The 27,826-nt window shown below is 42.1% G+C and overlaps 1 protein-coding gene across 3 annotated transcripts in view; it reads right to left on the bottom strand.

The window, feature by feature from the left end:
* Positions 1-27,826, bottom strand: part of golm2 (golgi membrane protein 2) — an 82,827-nt gene that overhangs the window by 30,464 nt on the left and 24,537 nt on the right. For all 3 annotated transcript variants that reach the window (XM_085968391.1, XM_085968389.1, XM_085968390.1), the window contains 5 exons: positions 20,323-20,377; positions 13,068-13,170; positions 5,793-5,913; positions 4,284-4,458; positions 1,838-1,918 (listed from right to left, as the gene is read on the bottom strand). In XM_085968391.1, the coding sequence (XP_085824517.1) occupies positions 1,838-1,918; positions 4,284-4,458; positions 5,793-5,913; positions 13,068-13,170; positions 20,323-20,377 (535 nt within the window). The remainder of the gene's footprint in view (positions 1-1,837; positions 1,919-4,283; positions 4,459-5,792; positions 5,914-13,067; positions 13,171-20,322; positions 20,378-27,826) is intronic.

Here is a 27,826-nt window from a genome sequence, read left to right as displayed (position 1 = left end):
ACTAATAAATCCAATAAGGAATTCAGGAGAAACTGCTTCAACCAGAGTGTGGTTAGAATTTGGAACTCGCTACCACATGGAGTAGTTGGCCGGTTTGTGCTGTAAATTATATGTAATTCTATGTAAATAACAAATTATCACAAAGTATTTACAGCACAGAACACAGGCCATTCAGCCCAACTGATCTATGCCGCTGTTTATGCTCCACACGAGCCTCCTCCCACCCCTCTTCATATCCTTCTATTCCTTTCTCCCTCATGTGCTTATCTAGCTTCCCCTTGAACGCAGCTATACTATTCGCTTCAACCACTCCCTGTGGTAGCGAGTTCCACATTCTCACCACTCTCTGGGTAAAGAAGTTTCTCCTAAGTTCCCTGTAGATTTAACTTTGAAACTATCATTTCAAACCATTACACATGGGAATAAACAAAGCTAATCAGCTGATGCAATGTTATTTCATATTTTCATTTCTGTAATGGATTCCAGTTTGTCAGTGACAATGTAATTAGCCAGTCTGCTCTCTTTTTGAATGTTTCAGAGAGATGGGCAATGCATTGAGTTTAGGAATCTTGCATACGGTGCCTTGAGCAGCAGGACAGAGAGATCGGAGGAAGCATGAACCTGATCATCTGCTGTGCACCCAACTAAGGGGATCAAGGGGTGTGGGGAGAAAGCAGGGACAGGGTACTGAATTTGGATGATCAGCCATGATCGTATTGAATGGCGGAGCAGGCTCGAGGGGCCGAACGGCCTACTCCTGCTCCTATCTTCTATGTTTCTATGTAACAGCCAGTTATGGAGCATCACCGAATCATCATGTTTAGTGGGGAGTATGCAGAGACACGTGAACCAACCAAAAGAGGGGAAACAGAGAAAACGGAAAAGGAAATCAAACTAAAGTAAAGCAAATACAAGAATGGTTCCAGGGATGAGGAGCATCAGTTACGTGGATAGACTGGAGAAGCTGGGGTTGTTCTCCTTGGAGCAGAGAAGGTTGAGAGGAGATTTGATAGAGGTGTTCAAAATCATGAGGGGTCTAGACAGAGTAGATAGAGAGAAACTGTTCCCATTGGCGGAAGGGTCAAGAACCAGAGGACACAGATTTAAGGTGACTGGCAAAAGAACCAAAGGTGACATGAGGAAAATCTTTTTACTCAGCGAGTGGTTGGGATCTGGAATGCACTACTTGAGAGGGTGGTGGAGGCAGATTCAATCGTGGCTTTCAAAAAGGGAATTGGATAAGTAACTGAAGGAAAAAAATTTGCAGGGCTACGGGGAAAGGGTGGGGGAGTGGGACTGGCTGAAGTGCTCTTGCAGAGAGCCGGCACGGGCTCGACGGGCCGAATGGCCTCCTTCTGTGCTGTAACCATTCGATGATTCTAAAAATTTGTACGCATTTATTTAAAGAAAGGAAGTAGGGCAAGAAAAATAATGTAATTTGATTTTCAAGGATTAGAAAGAAAGAGGACACCTGCTGGTCCCACCTATTGCCTAGTTTCTGCTGTTAGAAACAAATGAAAAGTGAAGCAAAGAAGTAGACGCCAGTTACGGCACCACACTGACTTCACCTGCTACAGTCACGTGGTTAGGTTCCTAGTGTCCAGGGGAGCAGTGGTGTGACATAGTAGGAGATGGTTTCAGCACATGGACGAGACCGAGTGCACATCCCATTACAAATTATATTTACACCAATGCTGAACAGTCTGGGGAAAATCCAGCTCATTTGGTCATACGACTCAGGATGTAACTGCATAAAGAAATTGATCTTTTCTGCATATAAATACACTTGAAAAGTTACATGAATTTAATATGAAAGTCTCTTTCTCTTTGTACATACCAATCAAAAGGTCCATGGGTTTGGCCTGTTCATTTTCTTCTATCCCGGGCATACCAGCATCATCGTCTGCTTTGCCCAGATCTGTAAAGACAACACTGAAATTTTAGCAGTATAATCACCATTTAAAAAAGTAATAAAATTGATGTTTAAAAACAACAATTCTTCAGGTGGAAAATCGTGATCAAGTTGAGGATTTTTTTTTTTTTTTTTTATAATATAAATAAGTTTCCTTTTGGAATGTGTGCGATGATGGCAAGGCCGGCATTTATTGCCCATCCATAGTTTCCTCGAGAAGGTGGCGGTGGGCCCTCTCCTTGACCCGTTGTAGTAATGGAGGTGATGGTGCTCCCTCAATGGTGTTAGGTCGGTAATTCCAGAATATTGGCATAGCAACTCAGAAGGGACGACGATACATGTCCGAGTCAGGATGCTGCGTGACTTGGAGGGGAACTTGGGAAGTGATGGTGTTCACACATTATTGGTCTTGTCCTGCTTGGTGACAGATGCCACAGGGAAGTGAGGATCTGTCAAAGTAACCTTGGTGAGCTGCTGCAGGTACATGCTGCATCCACAGTGCACTGGTGGTGAAGGGATAAAGTTCATAGTGCAAGACACCACTAAAGGCTGAAAACAGCAAGGAGGAAGCAATAAAAAGACTTGCATTTATATAGCGCCTTTCACAACCACGAGACATCTCAAAGCGCTTTACAGTCGATGAAGTACTTTTGAAGTGAAGTCACTGTTGTAATGTGGGAAACACAGCAGCCAATTTGCGCACAGCAAGGTCCCACAAACAGCAAGGTGATAATGACCAGATAATCTATGGGATCTTTTACATCCACCTGCGAGAGCAGATGGGGCCTCTGTTTAATGTCTCATCTGAAAGACAGCAACTCCAACAGTGCAGCGAGCTCCCTCAGCACTGGGAGAGTCAGCCTAGCTTTGTGCTCAAGTCCCTGGAGTGGGACTTGAACCCACAACCTTCCGACTCAGAGGCGAGAGCGCTACCAACTTAGCCACAGCTGACACTGACAATAGAAAGGAAAATCTGGAGAGACAGTCCCGAGGAAGGAATTGTGCAATTTAAAAGCCCTGGGAAAGTACCCGTTAGAGCAAGAAAGATATTGTTTTCAACACAGCGAGAATGTACAGGAGTATTTATATGTAGCTTAGGAAGAAAAAAGAAAAGTTCAGAGGAGTGCTGACCATAGACACCATTATCAGATGACAAGTTTTTCTTGCATTCTGTCAAGGAATGCAAGGGACACGATAAGAGCATCTTCAGATTATGGAAGCAGGAGTCCAGTCTTGAACAGACATGAGCTTTAGTGAGTTAAAAGTTGTTGAAAGGAAAAGAAGGTTTGCATGGAAGAGGAAACCAGCTTCTTGGAGGCAGCTTTAGCAATAGAGATTTGAGAATTCCCTTTAAGAGCATGGGAGACAGAGTGAGGCTAAAGATGGTAACTAATCAGAGTACTTGGATGGAATCCAAAGGCTAAGAGGTACAGATTTTGCAAGAGACAAGAAACTGTCAAAGCAACACAAGAAGAATTGAATGAGCGTTGACCAGGGGGGGGGGGGGGGGGGGGCGGCGCAGGAGAGAGAGAGAGAGAGAGAGAGAGAGAGAGAGAGAGAGAGAACAGTTAGCCCATTATTTGCAATACGCCTCAGCTAATTCTCAGCATGTGAAAATCAGATCAGGAAGTAGCAAAATCAGGTGGGAAAAGACCAAATAGAACATTGGTATTTAATGTGAAATATGCAAGAGTCACATTTAACCAAAGTTCCTCTGCTCTCAAGTGTATGGAACATGGACTTAGTTGCATCCCAAGTTGCTGTGTAAATGAATGTTCAAACTATGTTGTTTGAAGTCAAATGTACTAGGAGTGAGACTTAAATATTATTTTCGCATTAAAAGTTCATTGTCTTATTATTTGCTCCGCTCTTTCCCCAATCAGCAAGTTTTCATTTTGTGAAGTATCAGTGTCGAGGTCACAAAACATCAAGTTGTCCATCACTTTGCAAAGGTGACTGCACATAGCGAAACTACAGATCCAAGAGGGAACCAATTACCCTAAAATTATGGTGACAAACTTGCTGGCGTTTGTAGTTCCTGGGATCTTTAAATTTCAATATAACACACACATCAGTATGGCACTCCTACTCCCTAGCTGAAATGTTGTTAATGTTTTGTATATTACTTTTATTTTACATGCAATACAAATGGAGCAATAATAGTCCCAAAGATTAATTTTGTTTTTCCAAAGCTCAGTCATACAAACACCAAAGACAAATCATACCCCAGAGGCATACTGCACTGCAGCTGTGAAACCAGAGTTATCAGTATCTGTGCGCACAAACAACTATTCAAACACGCTTATCCGACAGGCAGTAAATCAGTTGCTAGCTTGCGTAAAGGCATGATTTATTTACAAGCCTCTCTTACTTGGTAATTTCTTGTCATCGTCTTGGCGAGATTGCAGTTTGTTTCCTTCATTAAGATTGATGCTGGGTTTATTGTCCTCAGAAGTCTGGTGCTCCATCTCAGGGTTTACTTTGGCTTTCTTGTAATCCCAGTCAGATTTCCGAGGATTAGCCACTTCCTCCACCTCCTCTCTGGGCTGTGTAACCGAAGTAGAGAGAAATGGGAGGTGCAATTAAAAGGCAGAGCAACACTACTAGCCAGCATCAACAGTGTGCTAGACACTTGCTCAGCAGACAGCGTTCCCCCTGCCCGCAACATCTGTTTGCCAAGGATTTCTACGCATCCTCGTGCCCTGTACCCCCTGCTTGAGCTCCCAAGCGATTCAGGAAATGCTACTGAAAGGAGGGGTCAGTCTAGAAACAGATCTGTTCATCATAATGTTAAGTTGACTGTGTTCAGAGTAAAAGGGAGGTTGAAACTGCTGACCTCCAGGAGCACTCCCTGAATTTTCCTTACCATGACAAGACGCAGTAATGCACAAGCACTTATATCTGGAAGGCAGGAGAGGCAAAAGAGAGGGTCAGAGGATTTATGGTGATTGGCAGAAGAACCAAAGGCGACATGAGGAAAAACTTTTTTACGCAGCGAGTGGTTAGGATCTGGAATGCACTGCCTGAGGGTGGTGGAGGCAGATTCAATCTTATCTTTCAAAAAGGGAACTGGGTAAGTACCTGAAGGAAAAAAATTTGCAGGGCTACAGGGAAAGGGCAGGGGGAGTGGGACTAGCTGAAGTGCTCTTGCAGAGAGCCGGCACGGGCTCGACCATTCTATGATTTTATGATCAATAAGAGAAGGGTATCAGAGATAGGCAATACATGAACAAGGAAAATACTGCATTATTATCCACCAGTTTTTCAATTAAATTGCACAGCTCAAATTTAATTTATTACTGCACTTCCTAGGAGACTACATTTAAGGATATGAAAAGCAGATGGGGAAGGTCCATCAATGCTCACCTTATCTATCAGATCACCTTGCACCTGGCTCCCCAACTGGTACTAATGCTAATTCCCAGAGGAAAACACTGGGAAATTCCTCCCCAACTCAAAGCCAACCAAGCATGCTTCATGAGACCATCAAAAAATAAATGTGGTTCTCATTATTAATTTCGGTTGGCAGGAGAGTAATTTGGGCATGTAAAATGTGTCGAGTTCTTTACCTGGAGCATCTCCCTTCCAGTTTCCCCAATCTCCCTGTGGAGTAGGTGGCTGGATTTTACTCAGCACAACCTTGCAAAGACATTGGTCAAGTCTGGAACTGTGGCTCTGAACACTCATTCCATTGCAGTGCACTGAAGCGCCATAATTCAGTACTTTGCATCTATCTCACCATTGCCTACAGGTGTATTCGACTGCAACAAATCAGTTTTGAGCAACTGAAATTGCATACCCTACAGCAACATGAAATGAAAATATTTTCAGTTGAACAGGACTGAAAATATTGCTCCACAAAACTTTCTCTGCAGCTTACCTGGTTTTGTTTAATGGAATCTTCTTGACGTTTTGCAGGCTGGTCATGCACTTTCCCTAAAATCTTTATCTTCTCTTCGCATTGCTCCTTAAGTGCACTGATTTGCTGACCACACTGCAGGCTGCAAGACAACATCCCCAAGAACAGTAAGCAGTGCTCACAAACAGCAACTTGCATTTCTAAAGCACTTAGATGCAGGAGTGGACCTTAGCGGGAGTGAACAGAGAGCTGAGCGGAGATAAACAGCGTGGCGAGAGCAAAGCAACTCAAGACAGGCAGAATTTGAAAGAGTGACGTCAGAGTAAAAAACCTAAAGGGAATTGGATAAGTACCTGAAGGAAAAAATTTGCAGGGCTACGGGGAAAGGGCGGGGGAGTGGGACTAGCTGAAGTGCTCTCGCAGAGCGCCGGCACAGGCTCGACGGGCCGAATGGCCCTCTTCCGTGCTATAACCATTCTCTCTCAAATTGTTTCCAAATTCACCCAGCATAAAACAAACTATCTGCTTTGGCGCCAGCACAAACAGTGAACTGTAAGGCAACGGGGCATATACAATCTGCAACACCGGAAACAGCAACAGAGTTCACAAAAGGCAATAGTGCTGCTGGCATTAGAGAAACTGCTGCTATTAAACACACTGTAAAATGGTCATGATTCTAATTAACACTAATGAGCTCTCATCTTAACAAGCTGCCAGCAATTCATTTACTTACTGAATTGGAGAGAAAAAAAAAAATCTAGTTTGGGCAGAGGTCAGACACCTGCAACACTGAAATTCCACCTTACTTTTTCCCCTCCAATGTTTAACTCTTTGGAGGAACATTTTCACATCACCCTTCCCCTCCCCAAAATATAGAACATTTATTCTATGGGTACTGCAGAGCATTAATATACACGATTCCCCTCCAGAAAATTCCCCAGAGGCCGAGATTGGCCTGTAGGACAGTCTTTGTGATTTTAAACAGAAACTGGAGAGGGAGGCTCCGCTGTCCCAACAGAAGGTACACAGAAGCATTGGTCTGAGCATCCTCGTACAGTACCTGGTAAATGGTATGAGACACTTTGTGGCCAAGGTGATTCTAAAAGTGGGGGATATTACATTTAAATCAATTTTTAGCCTCAATATAACATGAGCTAGGAACCCATGATTCCCTAGAATAGCAGCAATGGTACACTACAGATAATATGCAAGTCTTCTAACCCGTCCAGAAGGACAGAGATCATCTGCGCCATGTTTTAGCTGCCAGTGTTGCAGGCAACATGCAGTGATGCACTGCCCCGCCCCACAGACAGGAAGCCTGCCTGCAACACCGCAGGTCAGGATGTGGCAGCTAGCTTAGGTGATCAAGACTTATAAAGATGCAAGTTATTTGGGTCACCAAGTTTTTTTTTTGGGGGGGGGGGGGGGGGGGAAGAAAGAGAGAGAGAAGAGGGAAGGAGGGAAAATACATAAAGGAAAGGAGGCATATACAAAATGCAAATAGTCAAAAGATAGTACTATGGGTACATAGAATCGACCATATACACAACACATCTTTCTTTCACATGCATTAAGCAGCTTAACGTCTACACATATCTTGTAGATTTCACAAGACACACTATTCTAAAGGGCTAAAATTCTAATATTTGGCATTCTAAAGTACACTATGCTATGATTGCCCAGAAATGCACAGACAATAATTCAAGTGTGTCCTGTCTTTGCATTTTTCAACAAGCACTAAAACTGCATCAACTTCAGTGGTCCTAACAGTTGCAATTGACGTCGCATTTATTTTATAAATATTTCCAGGTTGTAGTTTGCACCGAGAACTGCCCCTTGCAATGTTATCGGAATACAATTAATGCTTCCTGCGGCTTTCAACAGATCTGCCTCGTTGCTCCGCCGTTTGAGATTATAGCATTGGTTGCTATGCAACCATTAGAACCGGGGGGGGGGGCAGACTTAAGAGGTGCCGGCAATAGTGAGATACTCTGCAGCAGCTGGCAGATTGGATGTATTCAGCCTCAGACAATGACAGGTAATCTAGATAAGAGTAATTCAAATCAGAAAACTGCTGTGTTGCAGACGAGACTGATCATCATTTGGAGAGTAACAGAACGCTGCTCAATCCAACACAAAATGAAGCAGATATAGGGGATGGAATTTCAAACAACAACTTGTATTTATATAGCGCCTTTAACGTAGTGTTTTAAGACAACAAATTTGACACCGATCCACAAGGGTAAATTAGGGCAGGTGACCAAAAGCTTGGTCAAAGAGGTAGGTTTTAAGGAGCGTCTTAAAGGAAGAGAGAGGTGGAGAGGTTTAGGGAGGGAATTCCAGAGCTTAGGGCCTCGGCAACAGAAGGCACGGCCACCAATGGTTGAGCGATTATAATCAGGGATGCTCAAGAGAGCAGAATTAGAGGAGCGCAGATATCTCGGGGTGGGGGGGGGGGGGGGGCTGGAGGAGATTACAGAGATAGGGAGGGGCGAGGCCATGGAGGGATTTGAAAACAAGGATGAGAATTTTGAAATCGAGGCGCTGCTTAACTGGGAGCCAATGTAGGTCAGCCAGCACAGGGGAGTGATGGGTGAACGGGACTTGGTGTGAGTTAGGACACGGGCAGCCGAGTTTTGGATGACCTCAAGTTTATGTAGGGCGGAATGTGGGTGGCCACCCAGGCGTGCGTTGGAATAGTCAAGTCTAGAGGTAACAAAGGCATGGATGAGGGTTTCAGCAACAGATGAGCCGAGGCAAGGGCGGAGACGGGCGATGTTACAGGAGGTGAAAGTAGGCAGTCTTTGTTATGCTGCGCATATGTGGTCGGAAACTCATTTCAGGGTCGAATAGGACACCAAGGTTGCGAACAGTGTGGTTCAGCCTCGGACAGATGTTAGGGAGAGGGATGGAGTCAGTGGCTAGGACCGAAAACAATGGCTTCAGTCTTCCCACTATTTAATTGGATAACATTTTTGCTCATCCAGAACTGTATGTCGGACAAGTAGTCTGACAATTTAGACACCATGGAGGGATCAAGAGGTAGTGAGGTAGAGCTGGGTGTCGTCAGCGTACATGTGGAAACTGACGCTGTGTTTTCGGATGATATCACCAAGGGGCAACATGTAGAGATGCTGTGAAACGGGTTATTTCGGCACGAGTTTTATTTTGACAACTGCATCTACCCATTTGCCACTCAATAAACCCATATAAAAATCTGTATAGAAAATAATCTCACTGGTCGAGACAAACATCAAAGCACAAAAACCCGTAGCTCCCTCTAGTGCAAAGTTGATCTGTATAAATTACATGTTTGGCATTCATTGAGGAAGTTTTTAGTGCTTTAATACCCGTTTCCAGCAATGATTAAGTATTTAGTGAGAATTAGCCACATACACTAATCACTCCCTTCTTTTGTGGCGCACACACACAATCATCCACAAGGACTCTGGAAATCCTCAATCTGCATCATTAACAGATATTTACTTTTTTTTTAGAAACTGAATAGCAAACTTTATCCCACCCTTTAAAACATGCCAAATTTATGCATTTCTGAAAATAGCAAAATGCATTTTATGTTGTAACTGGAGTTGAACCAAACTTAAAAGTTCTGGTAGAACACAACAGATTGAGTCACCCATCAAATGTGCAATAAAACTGCAGCATTCCAGTGGCACAATATTTACTGTAACATTCACATCTGCATTTTCCCCACATTGCAAGTTCTTTTGAGCTGGTGCCAACCAAAGGTAGGACATTTCTTCATTCACAGGGAGGAGGGGGGGAACCAAGGGTGAATCATTGAAGTACAGGTTACAACACAGAAACTGACCACTCGGCCCATCCAGTCCAGGTCAGCATTTATCCTTTACTCGAGCCAACAGTTCCAAGCTCATTTACTTGCCCTGTTCCCATATCCTTTTAACCACTTATTTTTTATTCGTTCCGGGATATGGGCGTCGCTAGCAAGGCCAGCATTTATTGCCCATCACTAAAATTATTCCAACATGTTAGGCATATAGTGAGTCAAACATTTTTTTTTTTTTTTTTTTTTTAAATTTGTAATAGTCAAAGGGAAGGATATTCGTGTTCAGGTTTTAGATGAAGTGTTCTACTAGTTGCACTCAGTTAGCATTAGGTTGAAATTATGCAAACTCTTGTTTGTACCAGCAGAGAATGGGTTTTCATCTCCCCACTCTGGGCGGGATTCAAATCAAGGTCCTACAGGTAAAAAGTCAGCCTTCTAAGCTCGTGTGTTACCCTATGGGACAATAACTTTAATTCCTGCATTATTTAATTTAGATGGGAATAAATTCAGGCAACTCCTGACTGGTGCATCAGTTACAAATTTGCATAGTTTTTAGATGTAGGAATAATCTGACTGAATCAAGATGGCTTGTGGCCATTAACTGGATTCATTTCCAATATCATTTTGGTCAAGTAGGACTGAGGTGAGGAGGAATTTCTTCACCCAGCGAGTGGTGAATGTGAAATTCTCTACCACAGAAGGCAGTAGAGGCCAATTCATTAAATATATTCAAGAAGGAGCTGGATATATTTCTTAAGGCTAAAGGGATCAAGGGATATGGGGAGAAAGCAGGGACAGGGTACTGAGTTTGGATGATCAGCCATGATCTCATTAAATGGCGGAACAGGCTCAAGGGGCCGAATGGCCTACTCCTGCTCCTATCTTCTATGTTTCTATGTAAGTAGTTACCATCCAAGTTTGACAAACTAAGCGACTGTTGATTTTATTTGAAAATACATTTTTTTTGGTATGCAAACACTAATGCACAAGATCCCAAACCAAACAAGATGACAGTCTAGACTTAGAACACAGTAGAAAACAAAATAGATAAACAGTGAGGACAGTTGAATGAGAAAATCAAGTATATCTAATTGGGCACTTTAAAGTGGTCATCAACGAATGCAAGTTATCTGTTGTTAACTGGTGTACAGTTGTTCTTAGTTTTGACCAAGTTGGTGTTGGACAAGTTTAGGTTGTGTTTTTATAGCAATGTCTAATACTGAACCATTACCTAATTCTTGGTGACACGAGATGTATACACGAAGATTTTAAAAAAGTGGGATTTTTCCTCAAAAGTAGATGAGGTTCTAAAAATTATAAACCTTAAAATTGATGACACATGAAACTAGTCAGCACTGAAATAGGATTTTCAGACTGGTTTGATCACCTAATTAAATGTATAATTTAATGTAATGTTTACTTATGCAGACACCAGTTATTGAAATCACGGTCATACGCGATAGCCCTCAGCTAAAATCACATTTAGTGCATCAGTCCACCTGCATAATAAAATCACAGGTACTGTAAGTGATTAGGTTATTTGAAAATAAGAGCAAACACTGCAGGATACCATCTAATATTGCAACTATCGATCTCAGATAGCCATCAGTGGATTGTAATGAGTAATGAGTAGACCAGAGTTATAACACCAGTTGTGCATGTTCCAGCTTTCATAAAGCAGTGCTTAAGAAATCATTTAAAAATGTTGAGAGCCAGGAAATTCATACAAAATTTAAAAAAGTATCCAGCCAGTCCAACAGCCTGCACACCTTTAAAATGCAGCTACATACAAGGGCTGAAATTATACTCCAAGACAGTGCAAATTCAAAGTGGTGCCTAGATAGCCTCCTGACCAGATCTCCCACCGTTTGACCTTAGTGTGTTTAAGTATCGGACAATTATAAAGCCACCTTCACATTTGGAGAAGCCACTTTGCGTCAATGGGAACGTGCTAGAAAACTAACCTAAAATTTCAATGCAGTGTTCAATCATGGCTTATGTTCTGCAGTTGATGTTCCCATGGTTCTGACGAGACAAAACTGTGTGCTCTGCAGAATACGTGATCATCTCTATCTATACTGATCACCATAATTTCAAATCCATTTTGTAAATTGAGTTTTGGCCACCTCCTTTCAAAAACTTGATCAGTACAGCTTTAAACCATTTTCATTAAAAATTCTCTCATGCTCTCACTTCAAGTTTGCAAATGTTTGTATTCGTGTCCTTTACTCAAGCCTGGAGCAGAAGTCAAAATAATCTGCTTATATCCACATTCTGCATTCCAATCATTTTAAAGACCTGAATCGTGTCCCCTCTTAATCTGCTCCCCCACCTCAAGTGAAAAGAGATGATGTCTATCAATTTATCCTCAAGTATACATTGCACTTCCTTCAAAATCAGATGGTTTTATTGTTTAACAACCCATTCCCAGTTATATTATAGCATAGGCAATGTTCGCCAGCAGTTACAAGGTCATTAAACCACCCCACCACACAACAAATATTTATTCACAAGCCTGCCTCATCCCATTTACAAGATATAGTTGCACATCAATATTTGCTCAAAGCACGAATACAGTATTAGCTACTTATATTGAAAATAAACTGTCGCCAACACTTGCAATTCCATTAGAGTGTGATTTTTGCACCATTTTTTCCAGATAGAAGAGCCAGAGGAAAATTCTCTGCCTTCCCCTTTTACCACTATTTTGGGGTAAGAGGTAAATATTTGGAAATACCCTCTTGACTTAGGAATTATACTAGCATTTTCACTTGCATCATATCAAACTACCCTACAAGAACACCATTTTAGATTCATCAATATAAACATACTTCAACATCCACAGCAAAAAATTTTATCAACACAATTGTTGTTGCTTGTGGAAAGTTTATTTGTGGAGAAAGCAGAACAAAATAAACTTGACAGACAAAAAAGGGAAAATGGTGCAAAATCCCAAAATATCAAATGTTGACTTGAACTCTACATGTAATGACTAGCTCATGACCAACGAGTGGATTAATATCAAAAGGGGAAGAACTGTTATGGTCAATAGGTGCAGCAAAATCCTAAGCACGCTCTTTCTGAATCTATTTACAATGTCACGATACATAGGAAGCACAGACCACACATCCCGAACCTCAAGTGAATTAAGCTTTTACTCAAGAATGAGATCAATTGAGCTCATTGTTCTCTATTGATGAATTTGGTTTATACATTTTACCAAACTAGCTTCATTTAAATTTAGAAAGTAAAATAAGAGTTTGGCAATAAAATGGAGTAATTCTAAACTAGTCAATACCAAGCTGTACAGACTTGGTAAAGCACAGTTTGAAGGGTTCGAAGCCGAGGAGTATATTAGTTTTTAATTTAGAAGTCTCAATTTAACTTTAGGACCACCTTCATAAATCTGTTGAGACTAGTACAAAAAGACAGAGAGAGAGAAAAGTTAAGGTTTATTAGATGGAAACTGTATAGAATGGGTACTTCACCTCTCATATTCCAGCTTCTTCTCCAAGGAGGTGGAGTTTTTCCTGTACTCCTGTAGCTGCTCATCCTGCCTCGTGAATTCTTGTCGCAATTCAGTGAGCTGCTCTGTGGAACAGAAAAGCACTTCAGTTCGGCCAAAGACTAATGGGGCAGCAATACACAATATCACACAGGAAAATCCCTGCTACAGAATAAAGTCCAAGGATGTACTTATGTGGCACTTGCACAGCAACCTAAAGTGGTTTTGGTGTGTATCAATGCAAAAAGGGCTCAGGATTAGGAAATGCATTAAAATCTTGTGGAGTGATACTTGCTTCAGGCCACTATTTCTAACTGGCGAGAGTGGACACTGAGTGCAGTATAACTCCAGCCCAAGGGCACTTACTGGCCACTAAAAATACTTACGTTTCACTTTACTGCAGTGGCCTTCAACTGAAGCACTGTTGTAGCAAATGGAGCATTTTTGGAGAGAGTGTGCCTGAAGTAACTGAGTGGGGGCGGCAGACTATATACAATTCCATTTTATTTGCCATATGTAACCAGCACAAGTACAATTACAATGGAATGCTTACTCCCCGTAGGGATGCGTCAGCTATTCATACAGCGCCGTGTTCAGAAAGTCAATACAATGGCTTCCAGTGGCAGTGGGAGCACGATGTCCCTCAGCCGCTCTGTCCTCCTTGTCACCGCGGCCTCCTCCTCACTGTTGCCGGCTCCAAGTGGTGGCCTGCTTTCCCGCTCGGACCTCTGGCCGCCATGCCCGGCTCCCCTCCTCCCAGTCGGACTGCGAGCTTCCCGCCATGGAGCTGCCGGCCAACGTGCTGCAGCGGGACGTCGTGGCTGCTGCTCGTTGCGCTGCGCTGCCTCCGCCCGACTCGCCGAACACATAGTCGGGATGTGAATGCTCCGGTCGCCGCGGCCTCCTCCTCACCGTCTCCGGCTCCACGGTCCGACGGCCCAGGGCCTGCTTCTCCCTCTCACGGTTCGGCCTCTGGCCGCCATGCTCGGCTCCCCTCCTCACAGTCGGAATGCCTTCCCGCCGAGGAGCTGCCGGCCAACGTGCTCCAGCGGGTCGTCGTGGCTGCGCTGCACTGCCTCTGCCCGACTCGCCGAACACTTCGCTCCGGTTGCAGGAGCGAGCAGCGCGAGCTGGCCGCCCAAAGCAGGGAGAGCGCACTCAGCACCGGACCGTCTCGGCCACCATCTTGACAATATGAAACTGATTATTCAATTCTTACTCATTTTAAAAAAAATACACATTCTCTCTCTCATGTTTACAGTGCCCCTTGGTACCACATACCAGAAGGACTGCTCCCAGCCAGGTTCGTATTATAGAGCAGGATGTTAGGAAGCATTCATGATCATACCCGTATGAAGAACTGCTGATGTGACCTTGCATCCTACCTCCCTGCAGTAGTGTGGTGCAGAACCAGGCATCTATGCAACCATGCCTACTAACTACCCGTAGGTACAAACAGCCTACAAAAATTTAAGGGGTTTGTTTTGAAAAGAATTGCTACAGAATATATGCAATTTTTAAAGTTTAATTGAATTCCAGTAATAGACAAGTGGGACGAGAGTACTTGTAACAGAGGCCAGATAGCATAACTGAAGAATTCTAACAGAGTCCCAGCAAGCTGCCTGTCCACAGTTATGACCTATTGTATGCCTTGACTAATATTGACCAATTCAGGGTGAAATTGCAGTGATGCCACACATGTAGTGTCAATTAATAGTTACACCAAAAAGAATAGTTTTAGTTTAATTTTAACACATGCAGCAGGCCCTCTAATAAAAAGTCAAACTGGATCATCCGAACCATGCAAATAATACATGAAGCATTCTGTAAATTACGTCACCAGGTATGGACATCTATAAAAGGCTTGCAGACCCTTTTTGTCACTTGGTCATTACTTCAATAACCAGTTTATAACGGCCCTTTTAAATCAAGGGGTAGAAAATTCTAGAACTTGGAGCCGCAACCCACTTTTCCTGACGAGGACCTGCAGAAAATCCTAATGTTGATGCTACGGATTCTGTCTGGGTAAAACAAAAGTGCTACTGCTGGTTGGTTGTGCCACTAGAAGGAGAAACAATATTCCAACAGCTCACCAATGGGCTCTAATGGCAAGCTGCACCGTAACAGGCAACAGACTCCTGCTTAAGGCTTGAATATTGTTCCACTGCTTCAGTATCAGAAGTCCCACAAATATATACCTATAAATAAGTACAGGTCACTTTAATGGCACTCGATTCAATCACTGGTTTATAAACATCAACATTACTTGTGGCACCAATTAGCTCCCTTCATCCTTCACACACAGCTTGCCTAATAGCAGCAGCAGATCAATGCTCCAACTTGCTGTGCCACAGTGCTGCCTTACAGGAATGGTATTCACAAGCACTTAGTTTTCAAAAGCCAAAAAAAATGCAAGCTGCTTCCATGATCCAATTATCTGAGGAAGGGGACGCATGCAATAAGGACACAGCAGTTATCATGGGTGACTTTAATCTACATATAGATTGGGCTAACCAAATTAGTAACAATACTGTGGTGGAGGAATTCCGAGAGTGTATACGGGATGGTTTCCTGGACCAATATGTCGAGAAACCAACTAGAGATCAGGCCGTCTTAGACTGGGTATTATGTAATGAGAAAGGATTAATTAGCAATCCTGTTGTGCGAGGCCCCTTGGGGAGGAGCGATCATATGATCGAATTCTTCATTCTTCATTAAGATGGAGAGTGAAGTAGTTGACTCAGACTAGGGTCCTGAATTTAAATAAAGGAAACTACGATGATATGAGGCACGAGTTGGCTAGGATGGATTGGGGAATGTTACTTAAAGGGTTGACGGTGGATAGGCAATGGCAAACATTTAAAGATCGCACGGATGAACTACAGAATTTGTTCATCCCTGTCTGGCATAAAAATAAAACAAAAAAGGTGGCGCAACCATGGCTAACAAGGGAAATTAGGGATAGCATAAGATCCAAGGAAAGGACATATAAATTGGCCAGAAAAAGCAGCAAACCTGACGATTGGGAGCAGTTTAGGATTCAGCAAAGGAGGACAAAAGGATTAATTAAGAGGGGGGAAATAGAGTACGAGTGTAAGTTTGCAGGGAACATAAAAACTGACTGTAAAAGCTTCTACAGATATGTGAAGAGAAAAAGATTGGTGAAGTCAAGCGTAGGTCCCTTGCAGTCAGAATCAGGGGAATTTATAACGGGGAACAAAGAAATGGCAGACCAATTAAATACATACTTTGGTTCTGTCTTCACAAAGGAGGACACAAATAACCTCCCAGAGATGTCAGGGAACATAGGGTCTAATGAGAGGGAGGAACTGAATGAAATCAGTATTTGTAGGGAAATGGTGTTAGGGAAATTGACAAGATTGAAGGCCGATAAATCCCCAGGGCCTGATGACCTACATCCTACGGTACTTAAGGAAGTGGCCCTAGAAATAGTAGATGCATTGCTGGTCATCTTCCAAAATTCTATAGACTCTGGAACAGTTTCCATGGATTGGAGGGTAACTAATGTAACCCCACTATTTTAAAAAGGTGGTAGAGAGAAAACGGGGAATTATAGACCAGTAAGCCAGACATCGGTAGTGGGGAAAATGCTAGAGTCCATTATAAAAGATGTAATAGCAGAGCACTTGGAAAACCGTGACAGGATCGGACAAAGTCAACATGGATTTACAAAAGGTAAATCATGCTTGACTAATCTACTGGAATTTTTTGAGGATGCAACTGGTAGAATAGATAAGGGAGAACCAGTGGATGTGGTGTATTTGGACTTTCAGAAGGCCTTTCGATAAGGTCCCGCATAAGAGATTAGCGTGCAAAGTTAAAGCACATGGGATTGGGGGTAAGGTACTGACTTGGATAGAGAACTGGTTGGCAGACAGAAAGCAAAGAGTTGGAATAAACGGGTCTTTTTCCAAGTGGCAGGCAGTGACTAGTGGGGTTCCACAGGGATTGGTGCTAGGGCCCCAGCTATTCACAATATATATTAAATGATCTAGACGAGGGAACTAAATGTAATATCTCCAAGTTTGCAGACGACACAAAGCTGGGTGGGCGTGCATGCTGTGAGGAGGATGCAGAGAAACTCCAGCATGATTTGGACAGGTTGGGTGATTATACTGCATTTGCCCAATGTGGATAAATGCGAGGTTATCCACTTTGTTGGCAAAACAGGAAGGCAGATTATCTGAATGGCAATAGATTGGGAAAAGGGGAAGTGCAACGAGACCTGGGTGTCCTTGTGCACCAGTCGCTGAAGGTAAGCATGCAGGTGCAGCAGGCAGTTAAGGCGGCAAATGGTATGTTGGCCTTCATAGCGAGGGGATTTGAGTACAGGAGCAAGGATGTCTTGCTGCAGTTGTACAGGGCCTTGGTGAGACCACACCTTGAGTATTGTGTGCAGTTTTGATCGCCTTATCTGAGGAAGGATGTTCTTGCCATGGAGGGAGTGCAGCGAAGATTCACCAGACTGATACCTGGGATGGCAGGAATGACATATGAAGAGAGATTGGGTCGATTAGAAAAATGAGGGGATCTCATTGAAACTTATAAAATTCTAACAGGACTAGACAGACTAGATGCAGGAAGGATGTTCCCGATGGCGGGGGAGTCCAGAACCAGGGGTCACAGTCTAAGGATAAGGGGTAAGCCATTTAGGACTGAGATGAGGAGGAATTTCTTCACCCAGAGAGTGGTGAACCGGTGGAATTCTCTACCACAGAAGGCAGTTGAGGCCAATTCATTAAATATATTCAAGGAGTTAGATATATTTCAATGGCAGAGCAGGCTTGAGGGGCCGAATGGCCTACTCCTGCTCCTATCTTCTATGTTTCTCAAACTGAAGTATCAACATACCATAGGAATAAGCACAGATCACAAGAAGAAAATGACAATAGATATCATGGAGATGTTTTTGATGCCAATGTGACACTTGGGATACAACCCATGGGATCGCCCCTTTCGAAGCCATATAAGGGTATCTATCTTCATGTTTATGCAATAGTTCATTACAAAAACAATGACTTATGAATTTACAATATGGCATAACAAGCTCAAGGGGATGAATGGCCTACTCCTGTTCCGATGTATTCATGACATATACTGCCATCATAAAAGTGATGATCTCCAGTGAGGATATAGAATGCAAAATATGGTAACAAAATCTAAAATGGAGGATCCTGTCAGCATAAAATGGTGGTGAAATGTCGACATCGCGGAGTCACTTGCATATTGTAAGAAATGATCATGTTAACTCAAGAAACTGTGAAGGCAGCAGGAAGTAAAATAAAAGAAGCTAAACTGATCTGTGGCTGCTAATATGGCTGGCACCCACGATGTCACACCTTGCTGGTGGAAACAGTGTAGGGCGGAGTGCAGAGGTTATACAGACAATAGGCGATCAGAAAACACATTACCATGATTGCAAATGCATTACCATAATGATTAGGTGATCGTGAAACCATTACCAGCATATTTACTTAACTATAGACCAGTGAAATGTAACTTCTTTGTTTCATACTGCCAGGCCAGGAAATCAAATTAAATGTATACGTGTACAGCTCGGGATTGGTGCAGACTGTACGATGTGTTAATGTCTTCTCAAATGCAAGTATAATAATGTGGCACACTGTATGAAAGATTGCTTGCTCTGGTTTAGCCTGTCGGGACTCTTCTGGAGTCAGGACTGTGCTGTATCAGAGTAAGTCTCCCGGGATGACGGAATAAAAACTGTTGAACTCCACCAGTATTCGACTCAGTGTTTGTACTGAACCAGATTGAGGACCAAAAGAATCCGTTTCAACACCAGTAGGTAACTTCCTTCATGGCAGATCCTCCGCATACCACAGGAGTTCTGCGATAGCAGTGCAACTCAGAAAAATCACACGGGAGTTCAGCATTTTCAAAATGAAAATGCTACCAATCAACAAGTTTGAAGTCAAAGTGGGAGAATACATGTATAGTCTGACTATTGCCCAACTCCTCTTCCCCCCACCCCCCACCCCCTCCATTTCCTCTTCTGAACATGTTGAGGTATGATTTCACAGGTGCCAACACCTTGAAAGGCTATTCTAATCACGGCAGCGAGCAGCATCAGGCCATTTGACTGTGGAATGCATCACAACCAAAGCCAATCCCATCCTCACCTAAAAAGTCTAAACATACACAACCAGCAGGGAGCCACTGGATAGCAGTAAGAGGGAAACACTTTAATGGCTTTTCAGTTCACTAGCTATGGGGCTCTGACATAATTGTAATGCCACAAACACTGTCCAGACTAAGACATTGCAGTCTCATGCAGTGTGCTTAAAAAAAATTGGAAGCTAATAGGATTATAATTAAACTGTGCTTAAATACAATATGCAGATTACCAAGTCTCATATGGCCCTTAACTGTGAAAGAATTATTTTTGTACTGGTTGTTTTACCCAATAGCAATAAGGATCATCACTAAAGATAATCCTATTAGTTTTCCCTTGACTCCTCAAAGGCCATCCTGACTTATGTTGTGAAAGGGTGCATTGTGTTAGCGTATAGTAGAGTTGGAAATTGTACATCGAACTGGTAGGAATTGATTTTTCATTCTCAAAGATGTGGACATCACTGGAAAGGCCGGCATTTATTGCCCAGAGGGCAGGTTCAGAGTCAACCACACTAGTGAGAGACTGGAGTCACATATAGGCCCAGACTGGGTAAGGACAGCAGATATCCTTCCCTAAAAAGGCATTGGTGAACCAGTTGGATTTTTACAACAATCCCACAGCTTCATGGTCACATTTACATATACCAGCTATTTTTTTTAGTTTTTTAAATTTATTTTGTAATGCTGGGAATACAGGAAACTCTTTTTTATCCGGCACCGACGGGACCGGCGTGGTGCCGGTTTATCAAAAAGTCCGGATTAGAGAGGTATAGTAAAAGGTACGAGAGCCCCGTACACAGCAAAAGATCCAGGCGTCCCTGTTGCTTAGCGACAGGTGCAGGAACCCCAGTTACACAGCCAGAGCGCCAGGAACGGCCACTAATATGAAGTAACATTTACCTGAACCTACTGCAGAATTTTGCCGGTTAACAGAGATTTCCAGTTATTTAGGTGCCGGTAAATCGAGAGTTTCCTGTACTATGAGTACATCAGTGCTAGGATCAGTGTTATAGGTGGTAAACTACATTGGTAGCCAAAATCTGAACACTTGGCCAAAAATATCCCAATCCCTCAATTCTTACCTTGTAACCGATGGATCAAAGACAGCTGGTCTGTTAGATTACTCTGAAATTTAACCTGGAGGGAAAAAGAAAAAAAAGTGAAAACCTGTTTCATGGCAAATAATTTTATAAATTTAACTTAAACATTCCTATGCTAAAGCTCATTAATTTTTCATTATTTCAGATGATTTCACAATGGCAACCAATGTTAAAGCGATCTATAGATAATTCTAACAGCACAAAGTTCCAGTGGCACAAAGCTTTAACTATGCAAACCCAAACAGATATCCATCCTTCTTGAATGAATTAATGGCTCAGCAGGTTTATCCAGTATCGCAGGGTTTACAGACCAGGAATGTCCAATGTTTAATCCTTGGTCTTTGCCAAGTTACGGTAACATGTATTTATATAGCCTCCTTAATGTAGGAAAAAATCTCAGTGCACTTCACAGAAATCAGACAAATAAAACTGAGGCAGAGCCAAAGGATGTGATATTGGGACGAGTGACAAAGTGCGGTCAAAGAGGTGGGTATTAAGGAGGGTCATAAAAGGAAATGGAGGCGGAGGGAGGGAATTCCAGAGTTTAGAGCCTAGATGTCGGAAGGCATGGCCGCCAATGGTGGGGCAAAGGGAATGGTTTGTACAAGAGCCTAGAGTTAGAGGACTGCAGTGTTCTCAGGGGGAGGGATTGGGCTGGAAAAGGTGAAGAGTTAGGGAGGAGCGGGACCACGAGGGGATTTAAACACATTTGAGGCGTTGGGGGACCAGGTGATAATGATAGCTGATCTCATTTGAGGTGCTACAATTGGCCTCACCAGTTCTGGGCTAGAGGGGAACAAATCCTGATTGCCATCCAGTGGCTCCTAATGTTAAATAACAGCGTCAGGCTCACCTGCAAGGTCCTTCACAGTCGAATACCCCATCAACTCACTGTATTAGTTCACATGTGAAGAATGGTTACTTAGGCAAGGCACTGGGAAACTGATTAAGCTCATAGAACTATATCCTAGCAGGAGTCAGCACATTCAGGAGAAAGGGAGAAACATTGATTTTAAATAAAGATCACAGCTTATCTCAATCTTGTTCCTGTTTCTTTATTTAACCTCCAAACAAGGTAGAGTCAGAATTTGATACAGCCCATATCAGATTTAACATTAACCTTACCCTGTCTGGCACAATATCTCTCTAGGATTCTGCAGTCAGATGGTTTGATATGTACTATAGGAAATACAGCACCCATTACAAATTGTTCTGGTATATTAATACTCTGGAATATTATTCACTATGATTGCCCAAATATATTTTATGATTGAAAGCTTTTACTTCTTAGAAGATTGGTGAATCTACAGCCTATGTTTTATTCATTTTTCAAGATTTAAGTTCAACTTTGCACCAGTGACAGAAACTGCCAGTGATTCAAAATTCATGATTTTTTTCCTTTAACTCCATTATGATAAACCTCTGCAGTACCTTTCATTATAAAATAATCTACAAGAGGTCGCCCAAACTGATCAAGAAATTTGCACTATTCCTTTTAGAAAAATAATAAAATCCCTCCGTAGGGAAGTTGCTTCCCTGTGTTCTTGGGATTCAGCAGGTGACAATTCTGTTGTCAATGGGATCAGAAAAAAGCTGGACAGTATCATTATGTCATTCTTAAGACTGTTTTATTTCAAAAGACTGCTTAACTGCTGAGAAGAGCTGTTAAGAGCTCCACCGATAGGTTATAAATCCCACTGGTCTCATACTCCAGTATTAGTCCAGTTCTCGATTATATAATGTTACCCAACTGTGTTAGTAAAGCTGATTCAGTGGTTACAACCTGCCGAATTACTGGTTTGTAACATTTTCCAGCTGTCCGATACAAGCATAGGAGCATAGTGGAAGGCCACACTTAATTCAGTAGCAGTTCAAGTAGGATAATTGTTAGCCTTTATTACAAAGGGATTGGAGTGCAAGAGTAAAGAAGTCTTACTACAATTATTCTAGGGCCTTGGTGAGACCACACCTGGAGCACTGGGTAGAGTTTTGGTCTCCTTGCCCAAGGAAGGGAATGCAGCAAAGGTTCACTGGACCGATTCCTGGGATGAGGGGATTGTCCTATGAGGAGAGATCGAGTAGACTAGACCTATATTCCATAGCATTTAGAAGAATGAGGGGTGATTTCATTGAAACATAAAATTTTTAAGGAGCTTGAGAGGGTAGATGCAGGGAGGATGTTTCCCCTGGCTGGGGAGTCTAGAACCAGGGGTCACAGCCTCAGAATAAGAGGTCATCCATTTAGGGCGGAGACGAGGAGAAGTTTCTTCACTCAAAGGGTTGTGAATTTTTGGAATTCTCTACCCCAGAGGGCTATGGATGCTCAGTCATGGAGTATATTCAAGACAAAGATTGATAAATTTTTGGATACCAAGGGAATCAGGGATATGGGGAACAGTACGGGAAGCTGGAGTTGATGCCATGATATTGAATGGCAGAGCAGGCTCGAAGGGCCTACGCCTGCTTATGTTAATCTCCAGGTCCATGCACACTGCTAGAACAGAGATTCAAAAATGCAACTTCTAATTGAATATATTCTTTAAACACATGTCCCAAGTAGTAAGAATAAACACACACTATTTACAATAGTTCTGTATAGCTACTGCTCAAGTAGTAGAAAATAAAGTAGTTCACGACTACTGTGCTAAATCAGGATACAAGGAATATTCTTATGTAGCGATTTTATTTCTTTTCTCACCCGCTTCAGAAGCTATCTAGTCTGCCCATTCCTCACAGGGCTACAGTCAGGCTCTCCAATTTGAACAAGACAAATTGATAAATACCTTCAATCATATAACTGAACAAATCCCACAGTGTTTGTTTGAATGGAGACGAGTCTTGTAAGTGAAACTGCTTATGTACTGTGACAGAATTAAGGAAGCCAATACCATACTAAATCCTAGACAAAATACTAATTGTTGTCACACTAACTTCAAGATACAATTCTAGAGTTCCAACAGAAATTTCTCTCATGCTCAGCATTAAGGGCAGCTCCACTAAGCAAATGCTCACTCTCTACAAACCAAAGTATGACCTTGTACGCAAAATATCTAGCAAATGTAACATTGCCTAGGGGCAAACAGGACACCTGGTTACTGTCATTTGTTCACTAAAAATGACAAGCTCACATGTTCTCCTAGACTTCAGACGGCAGATGAACACCATACAACTTATTTTCAATAAACCCGCTTCTTAGTTATAAGCCAACAATTAACCAGCAACAGAAAGTCAATACAGCGGATTTCACTTGATTACAGAACATACAACTAAATCTCAGGTACAAGAGACTCGACACTTGTCCACGTTTTACGGATACTAAATCTGGAACGGTGTCGAATAAAAAACTTGAGATTGTCTAACCACCAAGTATACACCTCCGCATAGGCTGCAGCACACCAATATTAGGATTAATGAAAAGCCGCAGGATGCTATATGGTATAACCCTAATCCCTTGATATGCTCCTTGTCCCTTTAAAGTTTGGCTCTTAACTCGTGAAACTTCCTGTACTATAAAGAAGCACCACCTCCTTCAAAAGGGTGGACACACAACCACATGTGCGAGGTTGAACATTCTTTTGGGTCACGTCGCAAATTGCTTTGAGACTCTGCTGGCGTTAAGACTTGCCAGCATCCTCTTCACTTGCTCCCCACAGAGCTCCCATTTCAAGTGTATTGTAATAATTTTCCTTGCAGGTCCATCTGGAAACTTGAAATTTTACACCAAGCGTGCCTGCGAAGCAAGATGTTGCAGTCCTGTCTCAAAGGCATCAATAGCAGGTTTTTGCAACAGTGGTCTACATAATGTTGTTCACTTTAATCGGGATTTATCCTGAACAGAAATCAGGGGGTGCATTAAATTTATACCGCTTACATGTGGAGAAACTTAATTTTAATGCTTCATAAACTATAGCCCTCATTTGAGATTTACCACCTATTTCATAATTTCTTTTTAAAAACTCAAGGAATGATGGTACATGAAAAATAAAGCAGACAACTCTTAAATCCATAGCCCCAATCTCCGTTATTAGACAACGTGTGAAAGCCATCTTTTTTTATTTGTGCTAATTCTCTTCTAGTTTAGTACAATAAACATTTCTACTCATCCCAACAATTTCCTTCAGGATTTGAAAAGCTTACATTGGATATACGGCACAGAAACAGGCCATTCAGCCCAACCAGTCCATGCCGACGTTCCACTCGAGCCTCCTCCCGTCTTTCCTCACCTAAATCGATCAGCTTGGATTACACAGTCAGTGGGGTCGGGAACAAAGGTAATGAACCATAAAGCATAGATGACCGAGGGGAAAAGAGGCTGGCAAGCTTTGATAAAAACAAAGTTAACAATGGTCTTCACAACAAAGATAATTAGATGGGTACGAAATGTAAAAATAAAAAGCTGATCCTCCTGACTAGTGTTTCATGAGGTTACAAAAGTATTAATATCCAATATAGTTTATTAGTAAATCTTGTACAATTCAGATTACCCTCTTCAGAAGTTGTTTCTTCCTTGCTTATGCTTGCAGTTTTAAATGTTCTCATTTCTTATAATTACAAATGTGCTAATATCATTTGTGCAAAGATCAACTGTCTATTTACAAGCAGAAATATTTGACTGAGCACAATACCTAGAATTAAATCTCTTAGTGAGATAGTGAATATTTCAATAAGCACAAGGCCAAGTGTATGTATGATAGCAAAATACTGCAGATGCTGGAAATCTGAAATAACAGAAAATGCTGGAAAAACTCAGCAGGCCAGGCAGCATTCGTGGGGAAAGAAACAGAGTTAACGTTTCAGGTCTGGGACCCTTCATCAGAACTGGAAAAAGCTGGAGATGTAACAGATATTAAGCAGGTGCAGAGACAGGGGGGGGGGGAAGGAATTGAAGGAACATACCGTGCTTATGCAAGAGGCAGGAAAGATAAAATGTTGCAAATGCCAAGTGTATGTACGTTTTTGTAATATGCCAACTTGAACTGTGAAAAACACACTGCAGTAGAAATATGGAGAGTCCCCTCCCACCACCCACCCCCCCAAAACTCAAGCTGTGTCTGGCGAGAACATTTTGAGCTATGCAACACTAGGGTGAGGTACTGTGTTAATGTTCCATTCTTTGCATTTTTACAACAGACTGGACAATATCATACATTGTATAGTTATCGGTATATAGGAAAATAAAATAAATCTGCCGAGAAATGATGTGAGAAGGTAAAAATTCAACTCGTGACATCAACAGAACAATTCTGCAATAGGGAATGAAAAACCAATGAGAACTAACGTAACTTTGGCAATGTGTTTGAAGGCATAGTTATATAGGCAGGATTTTAAACCTTTGAACACTTTAGCCCCAAGATCTAGGAGGCAGAACTGGGGGGAAAAAGTGGATTTTACTTCTGCTTCCTCTCCCCAGGTTAGTCTCCCACAGCCATGCTATCCTCTTCCTGATGTTAGTGAGACACTCCAACCTAGGGCTTCTCTAGTGGCACAGCATATCCCTCAGGTCAATTTTACCTCCAGTCTTCAGAACTTTTCCACTGAGATTGGTAAAGCTTTCATTCTGGAGGACCTAGATTGCAAATTGGATTTGAACTTGGGTTTGGTAAAAATTTTCACTCTGGCACAGCTATTGAGAAGATGTAATAAAAATTATGAAACAAAAAGGCAGAAAATGTTGGAGACCCTCAACAAGTCAATTAGCACCTGTGGAGAGAACAGATGAGTTCATGTTTCACATGTAGACTCTTCACCAGTTCTGGTGACACCCAAAACATTAACACCACAGATGGTGACTGACCTGCCGAGCATTTCCTGTTTTGCTTCAGATTTCCAGCGTCTACAGTTTATTTAAGTTTCGTCCACATTAGATTATTTTCTCCCCCCCAGATAAAACACTTCAGCCACTGCCTCTTCCAGTCTTACAATTTGTGCTGCAGTCACTATTAACTGGCGTGCAGTGCCTGAGCAGGGGCTGGTGAAGGAAAACAAGTTGGCTAGAATGGTACTTGGCACATGCTTCGCACCCTAGCCTCATTCTACACTAGACACATACACAAATGGAATATGGTTATTGACACAGACATTACTACTGCCGAGAAACATTTCAAATCATGGCACTGAAAGCATGGTTTCAAAATTGTTGTAGCTACTAAATTCCCCGGCCCCCAGGTTACAATGTCGTCATTTGGTTGAATTTTTTTTTCCCTGTTAAAAAACAGAACAACGTCTGTCATTTTTAATATCAGAGCCTTCTACCAATTACTTCAGGAAAACAAGCACTGCAATGCATTCACTGTACTAGGCAGCAAATTCCACCTCAAACTATTCACATTTCAAACATCTGCTTTTTAAATCACTTAAATCTATTCTTTCCAAGCCTTGCCTTTGTTGTCTTCATTAGTCAGTAGCAATGTCATTTTTGTTTTTTTTTAAAAACTTGGTGAAATACTCTAATGCCCTCTATAATCGTTCAGTTTGCTGACCGACACCTTTCATTCAGGAGAGTGTCATACCAACGCAACTTACTTTAAATTCAGTCATTTGCTTCCTTCTTTTAGGTTCCATCATGCCATACCACACAGCAAACAAGCAAACTGTTCCCTGGTCACACTATGCCTTGGATATGATTCATAAACCTCATTCAGGATCAGTGCTTCTCAAAAATAAAGACACACTTCACAAATTAAATGAAATGTAAAGCAAATCATCTAGTAGGAAAGACAGTCACCTCAGCTGTAAAAGTAAATTAACCTCCCTCAAGACATAGGAAGATGGAAAAATACCTCCATCAATGTTATAACACACACCAGGAGCTCGGTTGTGCAATAGGAAGGGTACACAGCATACAGGTTTGATCTGAATTTTACCACTGTTGATGAAAGTATGATTCAAAACTTACTGAAGCTTGAAATTGTATAAATTATTTACATTTATCTATCACATAGGAGCTCAATTAAATGTAGCTATGAATATTCCATGTTAATATGACGTCTACAGGAAGGAGTCTGTCTAATGTCCACAACCAACCATTCTGCATCATCAGAATAAACTTGCAGCATATGGAATCTATTAACAAGTTGCCCTTTACACATCGCAATACTTGGCCAGCATCTTTTAGGAAAATGTTGATGACTTCTTTAGTATTCAAGGCTGGGTAAAATAAATGGAAATTGAGATATTAAAGTCTACCAAGCATTCGTATGCATCAGACGCTTCTGAAACCACTGGAGATTGGAAAATAGAGGCTCAGATTGTACAGACAGGTTTGTTTTCACTGTTCCGCTACTGTCAAAAGAAACCAAATTGTGACAAATCCATGCACAGTGGCAGTATGGGCTACTAGTACTTTAAACCCCAATAATGGGTGAGAAAAGCAAAGACTAGAAAGCAATAAGAAATAAAGATTTACAGCAGATACCAAGGGAGCACCCATCAACAAGCCAGTTCTTGTCTCGAGTGTGCAGCTAAAGCATCAATCGCAGTGCAGATC

Source organism: Somniosus microcephalus, chromosome 27, assembly GCF_052327205.1.
Source record: "Somniosus microcephalus isolate GS21.2 chromosome 27, FLI_Smic_1.0, whole genome shotgun sequence".
In the NCBI taxonomy this organism is placed as follows: domain Eukaryota; kingdom Metazoa; phylum Chordata; class Chondrichthyes; order Squaliformes; family Somniosidae; genus Somniosus; species Somniosus microcephalus.
The sequence above is the reverse complement of the archived record's forward strand: the minus strand, read 5'-3'. Positions and strand labels throughout refer to the sequence as shown.